Here is a 19375-nt window from a genome sequence, read left to right as displayed (position 1 = left end):
ACACTTGATGAAGCAGTTCTTGATTGTCGATGAAGGAATAGCGTCCCAGGCAACTGTCACACTCTGCGTTGCAACAATCACGTTTCACTTGACTATTTCTCCTGCCGGAATATTTCTAGCAGTTTCACGGAGAAAGTAACGCTCCAGTTTCTTTCTGTAGGCTCATTTCAAAGATGAAAGTATACCTTGATCTAGGGGCTGCAAGTAACTTGTAGTGTTGGCCAGCTACTGAGCTCAATAGCTGTAGTCGCTTAAGTGCGGCCAGTATCCAGTATTTGGGAGATAGTAGGTTCGAACTCCACTGTCGGCAGCCCTGAAAATGGTTTTCCGTGGTTTCCCATTTTCACACCAGGCAAATGCTGGGGCTGTACCTTAATTAAGGCCACGGCCGCTTCCTTCCCACTCCTAGCCCTTCCCGGTCCCATCGTCGCCATAAGACCTATCTGTGTCGGTGCAACGTAAAGCAACTAACAAAAAAAAAAAGTGTTGGCCAGCAGAAAAAGAAGACATCCATGTTTTAAAATTAAATTATGTTTGTGTGCAGCACACTGACCCAATAACAGAAGTACTTTTCTGTCCTGGGGTGCCATTTTGCACTCAAGGCATACCAGCCACTCCTCAAAAGTTTTGCCTGTCATCCAGTAATTTTTAGACGACTTGTATTTGCATGGAAAGTGCCTGATGCCCTTAAAACATCGTGTCTTCTCGAACTTGCCTATGATGAGGGGAGGAAGTCTCCCACTTCCGTCTGCATTGCAACGCTGGACTGTGACCCTATCCTTGTAAGACTTCCCACCATGACACTTCTCTTCTTTAACTCTTAGAGTGCCGGGGAGCGTGATCGCACTCCTCTGTAGGCTAGCGAAAAGTGCCAGGAACACCATCGCGCTCCGTGTTGCAGCTGTCTATGTAAGTCGTAATAGTTTGCACATATCTGACAGATGGCAGCTCCAGTTGGCATCACTCTGTAGTAGATACTACATAGTTTCTAAATCTACCACCAGAATCTCTGTGTGACATGTTGTGTTGATGTTATGATTTTTTCCTATTTCAGCTGTTTGGCACGTACCTGTAGACCCTGTGTTTGTAATGATGGCGACTAGTTCTCATATTGTGTTTGAAACTGATGACGATTTGATAGAGTATGTTAATTAATTGATCATCCTAATTATATTGAGACAGGCGATGATTCAGATGATAATGAGAGTGATAATAATGCCGGTAACATTTCAAACAATGATGATAGTTGTGATGTTATCCGACTTACTCGTGTGACAGTGATTCATGAAATTTCTGATTCAGACGGTAATGATAGTGTCAGGAATAATGATGGGAGTTGACAGAGACAGTAATGACGATTATGACCAGATTCCCGATTTCCATGAAATTCAGTCCGATCACGACGTACAATTTCAACCCTCTCCTGCATTCCTTGAGACGCCTGGCCCTAAATGTGCATCTCCTCCTGATTCTAGACCAAGTCAGTATTTTTATCTATTTTTAGAAAAACTAAAACATTGATATTTTACAAACTAGTAAACGATGCATCAATGTGCACAGAAATGCCGTATTTAGGTGAGTAAATCAAAGTACTAGGATGTACTGAGATCCAAATTTTAATTTTAATTTTTTTCAAAAATTGCATGAAGAAATTTAATTTTTTTTACTGGGCAGTATGAATTATTTTCGTGATGTTAATATAATGTGTGAAGAGAGGGATCACTCATCTACAAGAAAATGTAAACTACAATGAGATATCTTGAAAAGTAAGTATAGGATATGCTTTTATCTTCGGTGCTGCATAATAGGCATTTTCTCTCTGGCAATCTTAGCAACCACGCCAGTAAGGGAGCCGGCACTAAGAGGGTTAAAACCACAAGTCTGCTTGGGCTCGGCATTAAAAAACAATGCAGACTCATCGGCATTGAAGATGTTGTTCGGTGCATATGAATTGATTATGTGAGCCATGCTTTCTTGCCAACTGTGCATCACTTGTGTTCACTGATTCTGCTTCTGCGTACACTGCCTGCTACAAGATGTTGTCCCATTCCTTAAAATGCTGAAGGCACCCGTTTGAACACTGAAACTCAAGCCCCATCTTTACCGCCAGTTCATTCGCCTTCCTCTTAATAAACTTGCCATCAACAGGGATATTGTTCGCTGGAACATGCCGAAACCACTCGATCAATTCCACTTCCAAATAGAATGTGTAGCTCCTCGAATGCACATTCACTTTGCTGTATTTACACCCTGCATTTCTTGAGCAAGTGTTGACAGCATGGACACAGGAATTCCAAAGTATTCAGCTTTTTCAGTCGTTTTTTGTCCTTTGTCGACCTCCCTTATAATTTTCATCTTCTCGCTCAGTGTCTTGGAAGAATACTTACGCTTAACCACGTCGCAACACAAAAAAAAGAACACATGTGCCCTAAACTAAAATACCGTAGCAATAAACTAAAACACAGTTCTTCTTCTATGACCGCATAGGATTACTTTAGTCAGTTCAGGTCTCTTTGAAGGGATTGTTCCGGCTTTGCGGTCCCCCCCCCCAGTACTTCTTCAGACGCTCCGATGTTCGTGCACTTTCCTCAGTAGAAAATATGCATGTTGTTGGTTTGTTTCGTGTAAGGGTAAAGCGGAGGTTTGTATTCTTGAGTTTTGTACTCTATTTTATCTTATTTGTGGTGTCTTCTGTTGTAAGGCCTATTTCCTTCAGATCGTCTCTTACTCTGATCCATTTACATGCTGTTGTGGTATTTTTTGAGACAAGATTGTGCTTCACTAGTTGTTTCAGAAGTCTCAAATCGTGCATCCTCATGATATGTCCAAAGAATCCCAGTCTCCTGCGTTCTAGCTCTTTGTACACGACTTTGTTAGGTATTATCCGCCACTGTCCATCTTTCTGGTATTTTTTGTTGATGCAGGTTCTTCCAATCCTCCTTTCAATTTCTGAAGTCTGTCAGTCTTTGATTGTTTATTCAGGTGAAAAAATGTTTCTGCTGCATATGTAGCTTCTGGTTTTATAACTGTGTTATAGCATTTTATTTTTGTATTTATTGATAGACATTTCTTTTCGTAGATATCCCATGTTAATTTTTGTGCTTTACCGGGCGAGTTGGCCATGCGCGTAGAGGCGCGCAGCTGTGAACTTGCATCCGGGAGATAGGGGGTTCGAATCCCACTGTCGGCAGCCCTGAAGATGGTTTTCCGTGGTTTCCCATTTTCACACCAGGCAAATGCTGGGGCTGTACCTTAATTAAGGCCACGGCTGCTTCCTTGCAACTCCTAGGCCTTTCCTATCCCATCGTCGCCGTAAGATCCACCTGTGTCGGTGCGACGTAAAGCCCCTAGCAAAAAAAAAAATTTGTGCTTTAGCTAATCTATTTGCTCTTGTTTGGATTGAGATTTTTTTCATTTAGGTTATGTGTTATTACTTCTCCAAGATATTTAAATTGAGTTATTATTTTGATTTTATTACCATTTATGGTAACTTCTTTTAGTTGTGTTGGTTTTTGGGGCATAATTTCTGTTTTCTCAAATGATATTTTGAGGCCAATTTTATTTGCAATGTTTTGAAGTTCTGATATCTGGGTTTTTACTTCTTTTATGTCCACTGCTAGTAATGCTAAATCGTCAGCAAAACCCAGGCAATTTGTTTTGATTTTTCGGCCAATCTTTATTTTCCTAAACCATTCCCTCATTACCATTTCTAGAGCACAATTAAATAATAGTAGTGAGAGCCCATCTCCCTGCCGTAGTCCAGTTTTAATTTCAAATGTCTCTGATGTTTCACCCCTAAACTACACTTCTGATTTGGTGTTAAGAGTCAATTTTATCATGTTTATTAATTTGGGGTGTAGTCCAAGGTATCTTAAAATTTTAAACAAAGATTCTCTATGGATGCAATCATAAGCTTTCTTGAAATCCACAAATGTTACCACCATATCTCTGTTTCTTCTCGTGTTATAGTCCATTATCAACTTAAGACTCATGATCTGAGCAGGACAGCTTCTCCAGGGTCTGAAACCTCCTTGATATTCTCCTAGTTCTTTCTCAAGTTGTTAACTTATCCTATTAAGGGTGATTATTGAAAAATATTTTGTATGTCATGTCTAGGAGCAAGATTCCCCTGTAGTTATTAGGGTCGGTTTTTTCTCCATTTTTGTGCAGTGGGTGAATGAGGGCTATTGTCCAGTGTTCGGGTAGTTCTTCTTTAATCCAGATAGTTATTGGTGGATGGCAACTTTTGCCGATTTTCCTGCATATTTCCAGATTACCGCAAAGGTCTGATCTTCTCCTGGTGCTTCGTAGTTTTTTAATTTATTCAGTGCTTGGTAGACTTCCTTTATTGTGGGGGGGATTGATGTTCTCTGGTGATGCTTTTATCAGGGTGTTGGTGTCCAAACGAAGGAGTTCTGTAGGTTCCTCACAACTTAAAAGCTTGTTGCAATATTTAGTCATATTTTCTGCATTGTCTTTATTGTTATGAGCCAGCTTACCATTTTCATCCTCATCAGTAGGGTAGAATACAAAGGAACTATGATTTTACTAGAACTTGGCAACTCTAAAGCATGCTGTAGACCCACCAAGATACCCCTGCATGTTCCGGAAGACACATTCTATCGTGACGCAGAGAATTTTTAATTCAAATTGCACCGTATTTTAACAAAATGAAAGACAGTTTTGAATTAAAAATCTGAATTGCAATACTGGGACGGACGTTGTTCTTCGAATTACGAATTATCTGTATTTTGAATTAAACAATTTAAATAACATGTAAAACCATACCTCGTGTTTTCGGGAACGAGAGATACTTTGAATTAGGCGGCATTTTAAATTAACCGATTTTGATTTATCAAGGTTCTACTGTATTTGCTTTTCAAATGTTCATGATAGACCGTAGCAATATGAGTATTTTTCAGTTGAGGATTGTGGGGGAGGAGGTAATAAATGATTGAATAAATAAATAAATAACTTGGTATTTCTATTCTAAATTGTGAAATATTGAACTCAACATTTAAAATCTAATTATTGAATTATTACAGTAGAAGTCTGCTATACCAAGTATGGCTTATACCGAGAAACCCGTTATTACGACAGTTTTTGTCTGCACCTTCAAAATTCCTATATTAAACTGTGTATTATCCTTCGGTTGCAGCGAAAGCCCTTTCACTGACACATTCGTTATTACGAGCGATTAAGTGTGAAGGTCTTTTTCTGTTTCCGATATTAGCGCTTCCGGCGATTATATTGCATGGGATCGATCGTCTTCATTATCGTTTTCTCGCTATGTCCACTAGCGAGCTCTCTCGTCAACATTAAAAGGCAATGTTGGAGTCAATTAGATATACCCGTCGACTGCTGTTATCTAAAAGAAAATTCAAAATGGAAAAGGATAGCATGTTTTCGTAATAAATGCATTAATAATGTGGCCGATAGCGGTTGTTAAGTCGTTAAAAATAAAGGCTGAAGTAAACGATCGCTTAATTTTAATGTTAAATACTGCAATTAAGTAAGAATGGGATACACCTCTAGATATGGCAGAGTGGATCATTGATTACAGAGGTTAGTTTTATTTTTTCCCACGTCTGGTTAAATTTCAGGAAGGCCATTATCAGGCAAATTTATAATTAAAATAAAAAATATATTGTGGTTCCACCTATTCAAATACAAAAACTTATTAATGCAAGGTTACATCATAAGTCAGTCACAATTGGGACCGGTTTTGACTTCTAATCAGGTTCATCTTCAGCCTGTCGTTCAAAAGGTGCAAGGTAGAAATTCACTGGTAAATAACAAGAGTGTGTAGTAATAAACTTTTTTTCAACTGACGAAAGCTCAAAATCATGCAACTAAGATGCACTAGGTATTCAAAGGTTTTTTAAATTTTTCAAATGGTGCAAGGTAAAAATTCACTAGCAAATAAAAAGACGTAGAAAATATAAACTTTTTCACAAGATGAAAGTTCAACATCACATAAAATAATTATCCAACATCAAGGTAATTATTTATCTCCACATCAAGTTTTATAAGATCTTTGAATACCCAGTGCATTGAGCTAACATACTACTATACAATACATAGTTTGGATATCAAAGATATGTACTCCAACATTCCTATCATAGATACTATAAAAATAGTAAGAAAGAATTTAATGCAACACAACAAATTAAGCAAGGTGGAAATTGAAGAATTTTTAACATTACTAGAATTTACTTTGGAAAATAACGATTTTGTTTTTTGACAACAAAATGGCAATGGGTTCGCTGGCTTCAGGTATTTTAGCAAACATATTCATGGATTACATGGAATATAATAAAGTAGTGGATAAAATAGATGGATTGATTACATTGTTGAGATACGTCGATGATATATTTGTTATTGTCAATGAACAAAATGTTAAACCTGATGGTATATTAGAGTATTTAAATACTTTGGATAAAGAAGTGCATTTTACAATGGAATCTGAAAATGATAGAACTTTAAATTATTTAGATTTAACAATTACTAGAAATTCTGGTCATTTCGATTTTCAAATTTTCAGAAAAGCTACTCAAACAGATACTATTATCAGAAAAGACTCCAATCATCCAGATCAACATAAAATGGCAATATTTTACAGTTTAATTAATAGAGCTATGAACATACCTATGCCTAAGAAGAATTATAATAGAGAGATAAATATAATCCATCAAATTGCTCGTAGTAGCGGATATTCCAGAAAATTTATTAATAGAATGATAAATAAAGTGAAAAATGAACCAAAAACAACTTCAATTAAAGAGCGAAAGGAGAAAAAGAAATCTGCAATTCTAACTTTTCAAAATAAGCACTCTTATCATCTGACTGAAATTTTCAGGTAAAAGAACATCAGTGTCGCATACAAAACGGATAATAATACTAATAAGATAAGTTTCAATTCAGACAAGATAGAGAATAAATGTATATTTAATAAACCAGGAATTTACAAATTAACATGTCAAACATGTAAACAACGATACATAGGACAGTCTGGAAGAAGTTTGGCTATAAGGTACTGTACCGGTTACGACCTGTACATGCATATTTTTTTGAGAGTTGATCGTATTTTATCATCACACGTATTACTCCGTGCAAGCCTGGTTTGTTTACATTCAGCAGGATGAGCAAGCAAGCTGAGACCAGCTGTATGCGTGACGTAGCCACAGGGGCTAGTTAGATCACCCGCCTGTCATGCCACGTGCAGCTAGCCTGAACTCGTATGTTCCAGATTCAAGCGTCACACCTTCCGGAACATTCGAAGGAGAAAAAAATTACAACTCTCATAATAATTGTGGTAGCGACTTGATCAACATGTCATCTTAAAGGGAATTACATAAACGTCGCAATGCTTGAATTTCAAGAAAATCCGTCGAGGGATTCAGGAGATAACCAGCTTCACGGCATATGTGACGTAGATGTCCCAAACCAAATATAAGGAGGGCTCAATATAGCCTGATATCTCAGTCAGTGACAGTCGAGTAGTCAACGTTGCCCTACTCGCTGCCATTATCGTCGGAAACTATCTTCGTGTGGTTATAGTATCGTTGAGGAACTCTGAATTTTTTCTAAGTCTTTATAAATAAGACTTGTAATCTTTACCAGTGATGGACTTTAACTTTTCGCGAAGTGATTACCGAAAGACTTGTAATCTTTACCAGTATTGGACTTTAACTTTTCGCCAGTGATTATTCAAAGACTTGTCATATTTAGCAGTGATGGACTCTAACTTTTCGCCAGTGATTATTCAAAGACTTGTAATATTCACGAGTGATGAACTCTAAATTTATTCGAAGGTTCCATGAGCATAGACTTGTGATCTTTGCCAGTGATCACTTAAAGACTTGTAATTATTTTTCATTGATGAACTATAACATTATTGAAAGTCTTCATGACCACGGACTCATCATTTCCATGAGTGTTAAAGACTGGATTCTTCATGAACTTTGATTTATTCTGCGAGTGACGAAGAGCACATTTACGGAGTTTGCATTGATTCTATCAACCTCATTGTACTTGGTTAATGTGACTACCCTCAACATCGTCAGGAACCAGCGGAGGTCATCACGAGCATCGGGAACTTGAGGCGTATTCCGTGCAGCCAACCTGGATGGTCCGTCCGCATCTTGATGGAGTACTTGGACATCTTCTGGAACGTGTTCCAGCCGGTGCGGCCTGGTGAGCGGGAGACCCGGGCCATTTAAAGGACAATGTGGAAGACAACCCCTATCTAACATGAGGTGATGTGCAATTTATCATGCATTACATGAATAAACTCTTATCAAATCAGATTCAAATTTTTCTTGTAGATAGGACCCTGTCCCCTGTACCAAGCCCTAGCTATTATTTATCCAGTTTAGCCCTGAGAACTATTCCATGCTTGCGTTAAAAATAAATCGTAAAGTCGGGCTCTTTTACTGGTACAGTACAAAGAACATGTTAATGCAGTCAAACATAAAAGATATTCGGCAATGGGAGAACATACGGTTGAAAAGAATAATAAATTTACAGACATTTCTAATGACATAGAATTAATACATTTGGCCCAAAAGGGAAAATTAATGACTGTTTTGGAAAGTTTAGAGATTTATCTTGCACAAAAAAATAATTTTGAATCAAGTTTAAATGAGAGAAGTGCAGAAGATAACCCACTCTATAGACTAGCATATGATCATTTAAGGAACAAAAAGAAGAGAAAAAGAAGAAAAACTTGAAGATCTTGAATTTATATAAGTATTCTCATTCAGTTCAACAAAATTTTATGTATTGATCATTTTCATAATATTTCATAAGTTTTCTTTATTCATTGATATGGTGAATTAGGACACAATACTTCTTTGAATTGTAAAAACAAAAGATAGTGTTATACTGTTTTATCCTTTGAACTGACCACTGATGAAGGGAATGGATGACTTCCTGAAACATGTATGGTTAAATAATAATAGTTTTCTTTCATTATAAGGTGTATTGACAAGGCAGATTCAAGTAAAACTATTTTAAATACACCTAGTTCTGTAATAGATTCAGGCTAGTCAGTACGGATCAGACAACCATATTAACCTATCGTGGTTAAGTTTATCGACAGACAGTTCAGGTCATTGGTGTCCAATGGAACTCTGGAAGCCATTTCCATTTTGAAGACCAGAAGTTCTGAAGCATGTTACACAAACACGGTATTCTATTGACTTTCTGAAGAAAGCAAAACAAGCCAAAACTTTACCTGTTAAATCAGAATGATCGTGTGTATGACGGTGTAAATAATGTAAATTACTTGGGTGCATATAATTATGTGCAGCAACATATTCTTTACTTCAAAGTTTTAATTAGTCATGTGCATAAACAAATTACATTGTGTAAGTAGATTTAATTTTTGCATTTTAAAGATATTTGTGTTAGTTTAACTGAGGTGAAATATTTTGCTCCTTATAATGGCATTGGTTGCATGTAGTGTTTTATATTAATGCTGTTGAACTTGTAAGTATCTGAAGTGAAGAAAATACAAGAATTTTGACATGTTTTACCGTATTTTGGTGCATCGGGTTCTTGCGTATTTTGACGTACGGAGATTTTACTGATGGGTCATTTGGAAAGTTGGTAGGTATGTTAATGTCGATTGGTCTGATATACTTCACACTATGCATTTTTCCAGGAACTCCTGGAAACACAAGTTGTTTAACTTGTAGAGTGGTATATCTGCGCCGATAAAGACTCTACAAAGGTCATTACTAAATTCACTCTTCAAATTCAGTTACATATCCAATAAAAATATGTTTTTCTTGTTTTTTAATTTATTGTTGACCTTGTTTTTTTCTCTTGAAATGTTTTGTGGTGCTAGAAATCACTGAGAACTAGACTCTTGTTTTCTGGCAGGCAGTACAAAAAAATGACTTTACCATCTATTGGTAGTCCTTCATTTATAAGCTATAAATTTCATTTTTGTTCCGTATTGAAGTGCAATTATAAGAAATAAATCGACAAGAGGATCCACCTTTTCAATACAATATATCTAGTAAATAATATTATACAAGTCTTGGGGCTAGTTTCAGCCACTTAGTGACCATCTTCAGCAAAAATTAAACAGATCAGGACTGTAATATTTTTACTTGATATATTGTATTGAAAAGGTCAAATTTGTCAATTTATTTCTTATAGTCCTTCATTTGGAAAATCACTTCCATGCAAGCTTAATTTTAGACATGAGGACTTAAGATTTGGTGACATTTTAAATATTTAATATACCAAAAGAACAACTATATAAACCATGGTGAAAATGTACTCAAATCTCACGACTGTTGATGGTTCATGAAGTGCTGAATAGAACAGGTTAACCTAATTGGCACTAATGCTCTGCTAATTGCCTCGACCAGACCTGCTCTGGTAAGGTATAAGGAATTCAATTGTCACAGGGCCCGACTGAGAAAACCAAAGCCTAAGACGAGTAATAAACAAAAGAATCTGCATACCATACAATTGTTTTCAGTATTCCATAGAAATTTAAGAATCCAGCTTTGAATTACAGAGGCTAATAAAATCAGTCTAAACAATTCTGCCAAGAATAATTTTGAAACCTGAAAATACGGAAATTTAAAATAAAACATTCAGTTATGTAAAGATCTGAGATTTTTCCAAAATACGTAAAAATATATACTGTACTATAACCTGAAATGCAGACAAATATAGAAATTCAAATGTCTTAAATACTTCCAAATATCCTAATTCGTAAATACACAATGAAAATTTAACTTTAACTAATGTAAAAACGAACTCTTATTGACATAGAAATTCTAGCCCTCTTAATGACTATTTAGCTCACGGCTCCAGTGACTAGTCCAGTATAACATTATCAACAACGTAACCAATCAACAACTGCTTATCGCCAAAATTTTATAATTTTCATGTTATCACTTTAATTTTATCACACCTATGCTCACTTCTTTTTATGTAAATTCATTAGAATATCCCACTGAAATATCTTCAGTAATACCACAGACTGCACAATCAACAGGACATAACTATTTTGTTCTGATGAAGCCAACATATCGGGAGATTGCTGCCCAAAGAGTTTAATTGCAAAAATGAAACTGTATATTTCTGTACTGAAAATTTTGTTCTCTGTGTAGGTTATAAATACCTATGCATTTGAATTTTTTTATTTATGTTGTTTTCTTATTATTTATATAATTTGTTTTTATTTGCTAAATAATCTAAAATAAATAAAACCTGAGCTCCAGATTCTCTCTTGATAAATTCTGGAGCCCTCATTATATTGCTGCTTGTCAGTTGAATACATACCATAGGAAGAAAATTTATTAACTAAAAAATACTGAACTGTTGCCTGTATGGATTAAATAGAATTTTGGTTGTTGTAAAATTGCAGCATATAATTTTAATTCATAAGTTTATAAACAAAAACTAGTAAAAAGTATTTTTATGAAAATAAACATTGCACACACACACAGCAAGGAGTACAACTGATATTCCAGTTATTTTTTCCCTTTAAAACAAAAATCACCATCAGAGTAAGTCATGTCATTGCACCTCTTACATGCTTCCATCTGGAATGCAAGTCAGTTCCAGTAACAAGTATGCTTAACACGTTCAGTACCTGCTTCTGAGCGGGACACTTGAATGCCTGGACCAGCCATTTTCATGCCCGGCCCTCTTGATGTGCATCACTTAATACAATTTACAATTACTCCTAAACTATAAATGTTGGAAAAATGATACTTTGTGCTTACCTCTAGTAAATATTTAGGGTGTGATATCTGGTGTCACAGGTTTCAAAATACGTCTAATTTTATACAGCCAATCTGTATTTTCGGCATAATGATTACTATCACCAAAGTGGAGAAATGAAAGAATATGAAGGAAGCGTGTTCGGAACATTGTATTAGAAAATATTGGAGTATGAAAAACAGGGTCTTCGGTCCAGTACATTTTTATATCAGGATTTTGGACTGTTTCCACGATTGCATGATCGATTTCTTTGTGAAAGGCCGGGGCACCGCACTTATCACTTGACTCGCATATAGATTGGTCAGCTCACACACATACTGATAAAATTCGTCATTCATGAAAATACTCACGTAAGTCACAATATCCTGCTTATTTTCTATTTGAACGTTTATAGCTGAATTCTCTGTAAATGGTGGAACGGGTGGACAATAACTAGGATGATATGCATCAGGCACTTCACTTTCTCTATAGGCCTATCGGATTCGGGAATTGGAATTTCCTCGTCACTCTCACTTTCACTATCTGAGTATTTCAGGAATAAGTTCATCACCAGAATCATTGTGAACAATATCTAATAATTAATCTTCCGTAAGAAATTTTGTTTTATAAGCCATTATACTACACTCGGCAAGAACAACACGCAATGCATTGGAACCTCAAGTACCGTCTTGACGCGCGAGGAAGTGCTGAGATATGCCCGCTAAAACAGCTAAGATAAACATGAGCCCACTCAACGCGAGGGTTATCTCAAAAAGGTCAACCAACTTCCTGCTACAACCAGTAACGCTGACTAAGGTGTAAGAATGCATAGATGACGAATATAAACAGCATTGCTTCGCGCGGAACATTAAACGTCTTACGCCGTCCACGGCCCGCAGCATAGGAGCAAGCTTAAACGTCTTACGCCGTCCATGGTCCACAATGAGTTGAAGTATTTCATCTTGAATGCCAATTTCTTTCCCTCTCTTTAAGCATCTTTGGTTAATTTCTATATCCATAGGCATTTGACCAATCTACTCCTATAGGGACCTATTAACTGCAATATATATTTATTTTATTTTTTCAGCTTGAGGAGTTGGGTGTCAATAGTGTCGATCATGCTAGCAGGTAGTCGGCTTGGCTGAAGCCTAGCATCTACCATACCTGCATCGGTCTTCAGGATGCCAAGAAAGTCATCATTTTACTGTACAAAAGAACTAATTTGCTACAGTATGCAATTAGCTTTGCCATAGTCTTCCAACCTCTGCCCTTGGAGTGGTGGTTTGTTATGTACTGAGTTCCTGATCATCGTCTTTGTTGAATTTATTTTAGGTAGATGTAAGTTGTTACTTTTATACTTTAGATGTTTTATACATTTTAGAATTTTCTGTATGATTTAGTATAAATGTTTCATTCTGTAATTTTTGGATCTATGTTGTAATGTCTAATTGTGCAATTCTAGGAGATGATTCATGTAACCTGGTCATAAGTTTCATTTTATTTATTTTTCAACTTTATTTAAATATTTATTTTTCTGTGAGCAAGTAATAATAACAATAAAAGGTTTTTAAAAGAATCTCTTAAGTCATTATTATTATTATTATTATTATTATTATTATTATTATTATTATTATTATTCCAAACAATAATATCCCTTGTTTCTTAAATTGGCAAGAATGAAATTATGATGTTTTAGCTGTAGCAAAGTATGGCCATTATTACCGTATTTACTCGCATAATCCCCCCCTCCCTTACTTTTTTCGACCTCAAAAGCAGGGAGGGAAAATTATGTGAATCTAAATTTAAAATGGAAATGAAAAAAATCAAACGTAATTACCTTACTTAAGTTACAAAATTTACTTAGGCTTAAAATAGTACAAAATAGTCAAAAATATGCATATCACATTTTTAATAAAAAACTGACGGCAATAATACGTTCCCTAGTGATAATTATATGGAAACAATGTCACTCGAGCTGAAGATAGGAGCCAGATACCTGACATAAATTAGAATACTGTATTAAGGTAAAATCTGTAAAAATTGCCTACACTAATACATATTTCATTTCAAAGAAATAAACTTACCATGTCATTCATTGGTGCATTCTTCCGAAGTCATCTGTGATGAATCACTCCCATTCTCTTCCATCTCCCAGGTACAATCATCGTCAGTTCTATCTAGTTCATTGGAAATGCCAGTTTTCTTATAACTTTTCACTTTTCTTATGAAATCAGTTCCCATGCACAAACAATCCGTTCACATATTAATTCTAGTGAAGGCATCTTGGTCTTCCCACTGTGCGTCAAGAGTATGAGAACCTCCTGCCATCCAGTCAGGATATACCCGCCGCACGTTGTTTTTGAATGGCTTGTTGACGCTTACATCAAAAGGGTGCAAGGCTGACGTCAGGCCACCAGGAATTATTGCAGCATCAGTCTTCTGGTTGACCATTTCTTGGCAAACTTCATCAACAAGATGGCCACAGAAACTGTTCAAACCGGGCGAGTTGGCCGTGCTAGTAGAGGCGCGCGGCTGTGAGCTTGCATCCGGGAGATAGTAGGTTCGAATCCCACTATCGGCAGCCCTGAAAATGGTTTTCCGTGGTTTCCCATTTTCACACCAGGCAAATGCTGGGGCTGTACCTTAATTAAGGCCACGGCCGCTTCCTTCCAACTCCTAGGCCTTTCCTATCCCATCGTCGCCATAAGACCTATCTGTGTCGGCGCGACGTAAAGCCCCTAGCAAAGAAAAAAGAAACTGTTCAAAACCAGGAGAGACCTGTGGTGTAAGATATGGCCAGGAGGCCGTCTTCTCCATGCAACCAATCCTTCATGAGATCCGCCACTATCCATCCTTTCCTGGACACCATTGTGCAGACTGAAAGGAAATTACCCTTTAGGAATTGTTTTTCACTTAAAAATTACATAGGGAGGAAGTTATCACCCATCGGCAGTTATAGTGTTTCTCAGCATATCAAATAAAATCGGAGTTTGATCTGCATTTCTGATTTGCTATAGCAAGTAATTGTCCTCACGCCGCTTCCTAATTACAAATCTATGAAACAACGCTTTTTCACTATGGTCCTTCGGACGTCAGTGGCACAGAGATGTCCTTCTTTGAAGAGAAAGATTGTTCCTTTTAATGAACCAACAAAGCCATCCTCTGCTTGCTTTTAAATCGGAAATTTTCAAGGTTTTTGCTACTTCTACAGCCTTTAACTGGAGGATCTTGTGGGAAACTGGAAAGCCATGATTTCTCAATTGATGTACATAAGAAACAATTCCTTTTCAATTCCTGGATGCTTCCTGGTTTTTGGTCCCCGAAATGATAAAGTTGTTTTCTTGGTACACTGTAATTCATCTTTCTGCTTCCGCCAGTAACGCACGTGCTACGGAAAATTCACGAGATGCAGCAAATTACATTACAGACAATTTAAATTGTGCGTCTTAACTACTGTTTGTCTTTCCCATCATGTCTCTAACAAACATTTCGCACAACAATTCACACGTAAGAATACTGTTGAAAGCGATTACTGTACGCATGCAAGCCACAGCAGATAATAAGGGCGAATTATAGCTAGCAGTCACAGGTGTGTTCTGACTCAGGGCACTGGAATGGTGAGTAATCAGTCACTTCCTACTCTCCTAGCATGGGAAACATGAACTGGAATTTCCAAACTAGTTCCCGATTTCCGTACATTGGCATGAATCACGAAGACGAGATAAGTCTGTGGATCGCAATTAGGGGAAACTACAGATAAAATAAGGGGAGAAAAATATGCAATTTTTTTCTTTCCAAATCTTCATTCTAAAAATCAGGGAGGGAAAATTACACAAGTAAATACGTATTGAATTTTTTAGAATAACTTTCTGTGTAGAATGAGGAAGTTGGAGGTAATAAATAACTATAACTAATAAATATTTATAATACTAGTAACACAGATGGAAAGGTACAAGATAAATGTTTTAATTTATAGTTATGAGTCAATGGAGTAATCAATTAAAGCACAGTTTTTGAATTGTGTAATGCTGAATATAATGCTCTTTTTTTCTATCTTCTTTTTAACATTTCAGTTTTCTTTTACTTTTATTGCCTCTGGAAGTTTGAATAGGGATCCTTTGTCATATAGAAAGTGGTGCAGATCTACAGTTCAGCTAAAAATTAAAAAATGTTAAACCATCCTGATAAAGAATTCTCACCATTGAATTGGTGTGTTTTTTTTTTTTCCTTGTCAGGTTTATAACAATTGAGAACTGGGCTAGGTGGTAATACCTTTGATGTCCCTGTCACATAAGTAATTTGCATTTTAGGGGATCATTGCATTATAGAAAAATAGGTTCCCTTGTTTGAAAGTGAGTGGTATCTTCAATATAAACATAACATCTCTCAAGGCATAAAATTTCTATATCGTATTCATGTTTCCATTTCATGAATGGTCCAGGCTTAACAGTATTTATATAGTGAACATGTATGGTAACTACCTTTAGAACGTTTGCTTGCTTTATACTTTGGGATTCCTCACCCTGCAGAACTTAGTGTAAGAGTAGGAAAATGATTCTTTGTTTCAAGAATTAACAGATTTACGCTATAACTAGGTTCTTTGTATTGGAGAAATTATAGTCTTAATTTTTTTTTTAATCTTGAGCAAATTGACCTGCTGTTTGTTATTCCCTTGTTTTTTAAAAATAAGTTATTGATATTTTACCTGTGTTCAAATGATAATTAACTGGATAAAAATGCACTTTGCTCTTTTTGAATTTTGTGTTAGTTTCTGAAATACGTGCATCACTTTCAATAAGGATGATTTCTATTACATTGAAGAAGCATATTCATTGAAACTGTTGATATAGACCATTTTAAGTAAGAAGGGGAACAAAATTTTCACACTGCATACAAAATAGTACATTACAGTTGGGTGAAATGGTACTTTGGTGTCATCGCTGAAGATGGATTTATAATACTGGTTTAACTGAAAATTGTTTTCAGGGTTACAAAGGAGCAATAAATCACTTCACCAATGTACTGTGTATACCCTATGCTGTACTGTACTGCAAGAATTGGTCACATGTTTTGATTTTAGTAGTATTAAAATGTGTGAAAGAGTGTATACATTGAGATGAGTAACTTCAGCAATTTTAGTATCTTTTTTCATGATGTAGATTTTGTTCATTGTGTGAATGAGTTTGAACCATCATTTACAGCACTAAAATCTAGTATTTAACTTAGAGTTTGTGGATTGAAATTAACAGTTGAGATCTAGTTACTCATATTTATGGTCTATTCTGTCACCTTTTACAGTCTGCATAATTTTAATTAACTACAATATGTATGACGTTGAAGGAACTGATGTTGGTAACACTGTTACTTGACATAACTGCTCAATCAACTTGTGTGTATTGACTTATTTGATACTGGTATTTTTATCAATTATAATCTATTTTAATATGTAAAATGAGATTGTTATCTATTTTAGTAAAGGAAATTACTCAGTTGAATATTTTTCTTTTCCTATATCTGTTACTGAAGTCAAGACCATTGAACTCTTCATTTTGGAAGAAATGCTTTTCTTTCAAAAATAGGTAAGTGAATTAAAATACAAAATTGTATGGTCAGGAACATTTTAAAGCAATAAGGCTCTTAATTATGTAGAGAAGCAATATGGTAATCTCAGTTTGCTTTTAAAAACATTCACTGCATAACTTTTTGTAAACTGGTATTTTCTGTATTGTAAAGGAATTTTATCTTTTACTGAGGTATAGAAATTATCAGTAACTGAATTATAGATGTTATATTATCATTTTGACAGCTTAGCCTTAGAAAAGGAACTTTTAATATTATTTATACGCGAATAATCCATGCACCCTAGTTTTAGGAGAGGATTTTTAAAAGTTAGCATTAATTTGGGTTTTGTTTGTTTGTTGGCTGTAGCACTTGAATCAGTCCATATACATTTAATTATTGGCTAGAGATTTGGCTTTCAGTTTCCTCTTCTACTTTTTCATTCTTAACAACCTGCCTGCCCTTTGTTCATCAGTATGGTGTATTGTTTTCAGTTTATGTCTTATGTCTCCATTCCTTAGAATCCTCTTCTCTTATCTGCCTTCAATTTGTTGCATTGTTACTCTTCTAAACCATCCTAGACCTTGTTGAACTAATTGTTCTTGGCTTTATTTTTCCAAAAGTAGTTGAATAGTTGTTTCACTAGCCTGGTTTCTGGTAATCAATCAACCAATCACCACTGTTCCTGCATTTAGGGCAATTGCTCAGGTGGCAGATTCCCTATTTGTTGTTTACCAAGTCTTTTCTTAAATAATTGCCTAGAATTTGGAAATTTATTGAACTGTTCCCTTGGTAAATTATTTCAGCCACTAACTCCTCTTCCTATAAACAAATATTTGCCTCAATTTGTCCTCTTGAATTCCAACTTTATCTTCATATTGTGATCTTTTTTACTTTTAAAAACACCGCTCAAAGCTTATTCGTCTACTGATGTCATTCTATGCCATCTCTCCACTGACAGCTCAGAACATAGTGCTTAGTCAAACAGCTTGTCTCTTTTCTCCTAAGTCTTCCCAGCACAAACTTTGCAACATATTGCTGCTCTTTTGTTCGAAATCACGCCGAAAAATTGAGCTGCTTTTCCTTGGACTTTTTTCCGGTTCTGAATCAAGTAATCCTGGTGAGGGTCCCATACACTGGAACCATACTCTAGTTGGGGCCTTGTCAGAGATTGAGATGCCCCCTCCCTTATATCCTTATTACAACCCCCTAAATATCCTCATAACCATGTGCAGAGATCTGTAGTCTTTAGCCACAATCTCTTTTATGTTTTTACTCCAATGAAAATCTTTCCCTTTATTAACACCTAGATACTTCGTGATACCTGATTTTATAACCCCGTTTATCATCATACCATTGCCTGCTGTCCATCTCACAACAGTGCTGAGGTCTTTTTGCAGTTGCTCACAATCTTGTAACGTATTTTTTACACTATACAGTACATCATCATCTGCAAAAAGCCGTACCTCTAATTCCACTTCTTTACTCATATCATGTATATATATTGCGCCCTGGTGGGGGTGTGATAAGCGTCATGCAATTGTAATTATGATGAATTATTGAGGAATATATATTTCATTTCCAGAATAAATAGTATCTTACTGTACATACAGTAAGAACAGGCCAGGCCGAGATCGCAGGTTTCACCATACCACAGACTGTTGTCTCTATTGAGATTAACAAACACAATGAGTGACAGAATTAGATTTCTCAGAAATTGTGACAAAGAGGAAAGAGAGAGGATAACTTGTTGCCAAAGTTTTCATAGCCCCGGGCAGTCTTGGTAGTAGCAACAGCGCAGAGAGCCGAGTGCAAATTTCTGAGAAATGATGGCGAGGTATATTCATGTAACCAGCGGGAGTTGAACGCGGGGTTGGCACTGGAAGAAAAAAATATGAGCCTTCCCGGTCACGTGGTTAAGGTGGACCAATGGAAAAATTCACTTGACCAAAGCAAGGCGACAACTTCGTATTGTAAGAAGCACTAGCGAGGCTAACTCCGTGGATTAAACTGATAGAAGGAAGTGAAGTATCGATTCAGAATAAAGTGGAATTTAGGAGCCTTACTATACCATAAAACTTAT

At 36.1% G+C, this 19375-nt stretch overlaps 1 protein-coding gene across 1 annotated transcript in view; it reads left to right on the top strand.

Annotated features, from left to right (window-relative positions):
• Nucleotides 1-13309, top strand: part of Glys (glycogen [starch] synthase) — a 146292-nt gene extending 132983 nt beyond the window's left edge. The window contains exon 13 of the mRNA XM_067135130.2: nucleotides 12821-13309. Within this exon, the coding sequence (XP_066991231.1) occupies nucleotides 12821-12865 (45 nt within the window). The 3' untranslated portion in view covers nucleotides 12866-13309. The remainder of the gene's footprint in view (nucleotides 1-12820) is intronic.
• Nucleotides 13310-19375: the final 6066 nt, after the last annotated feature.

The sequence above is a fragment of the Anabrus simplex genome, chromosome 1 (genome assembly GCF_040414725.1).
Source record: "Anabrus simplex isolate iqAnaSimp1 chromosome 1, ASM4041472v1, whole genome shotgun sequence".
Lineage (NCBI taxonomy): Eukaryota > Metazoa > Arthropoda > Insecta > Orthoptera > Tettigoniidae > Anabrus > Anabrus simplex.
The sequence above is the reverse complement of the archived record's forward strand: the minus strand, read 5'-3'. Positions and strand labels throughout refer to the sequence as shown.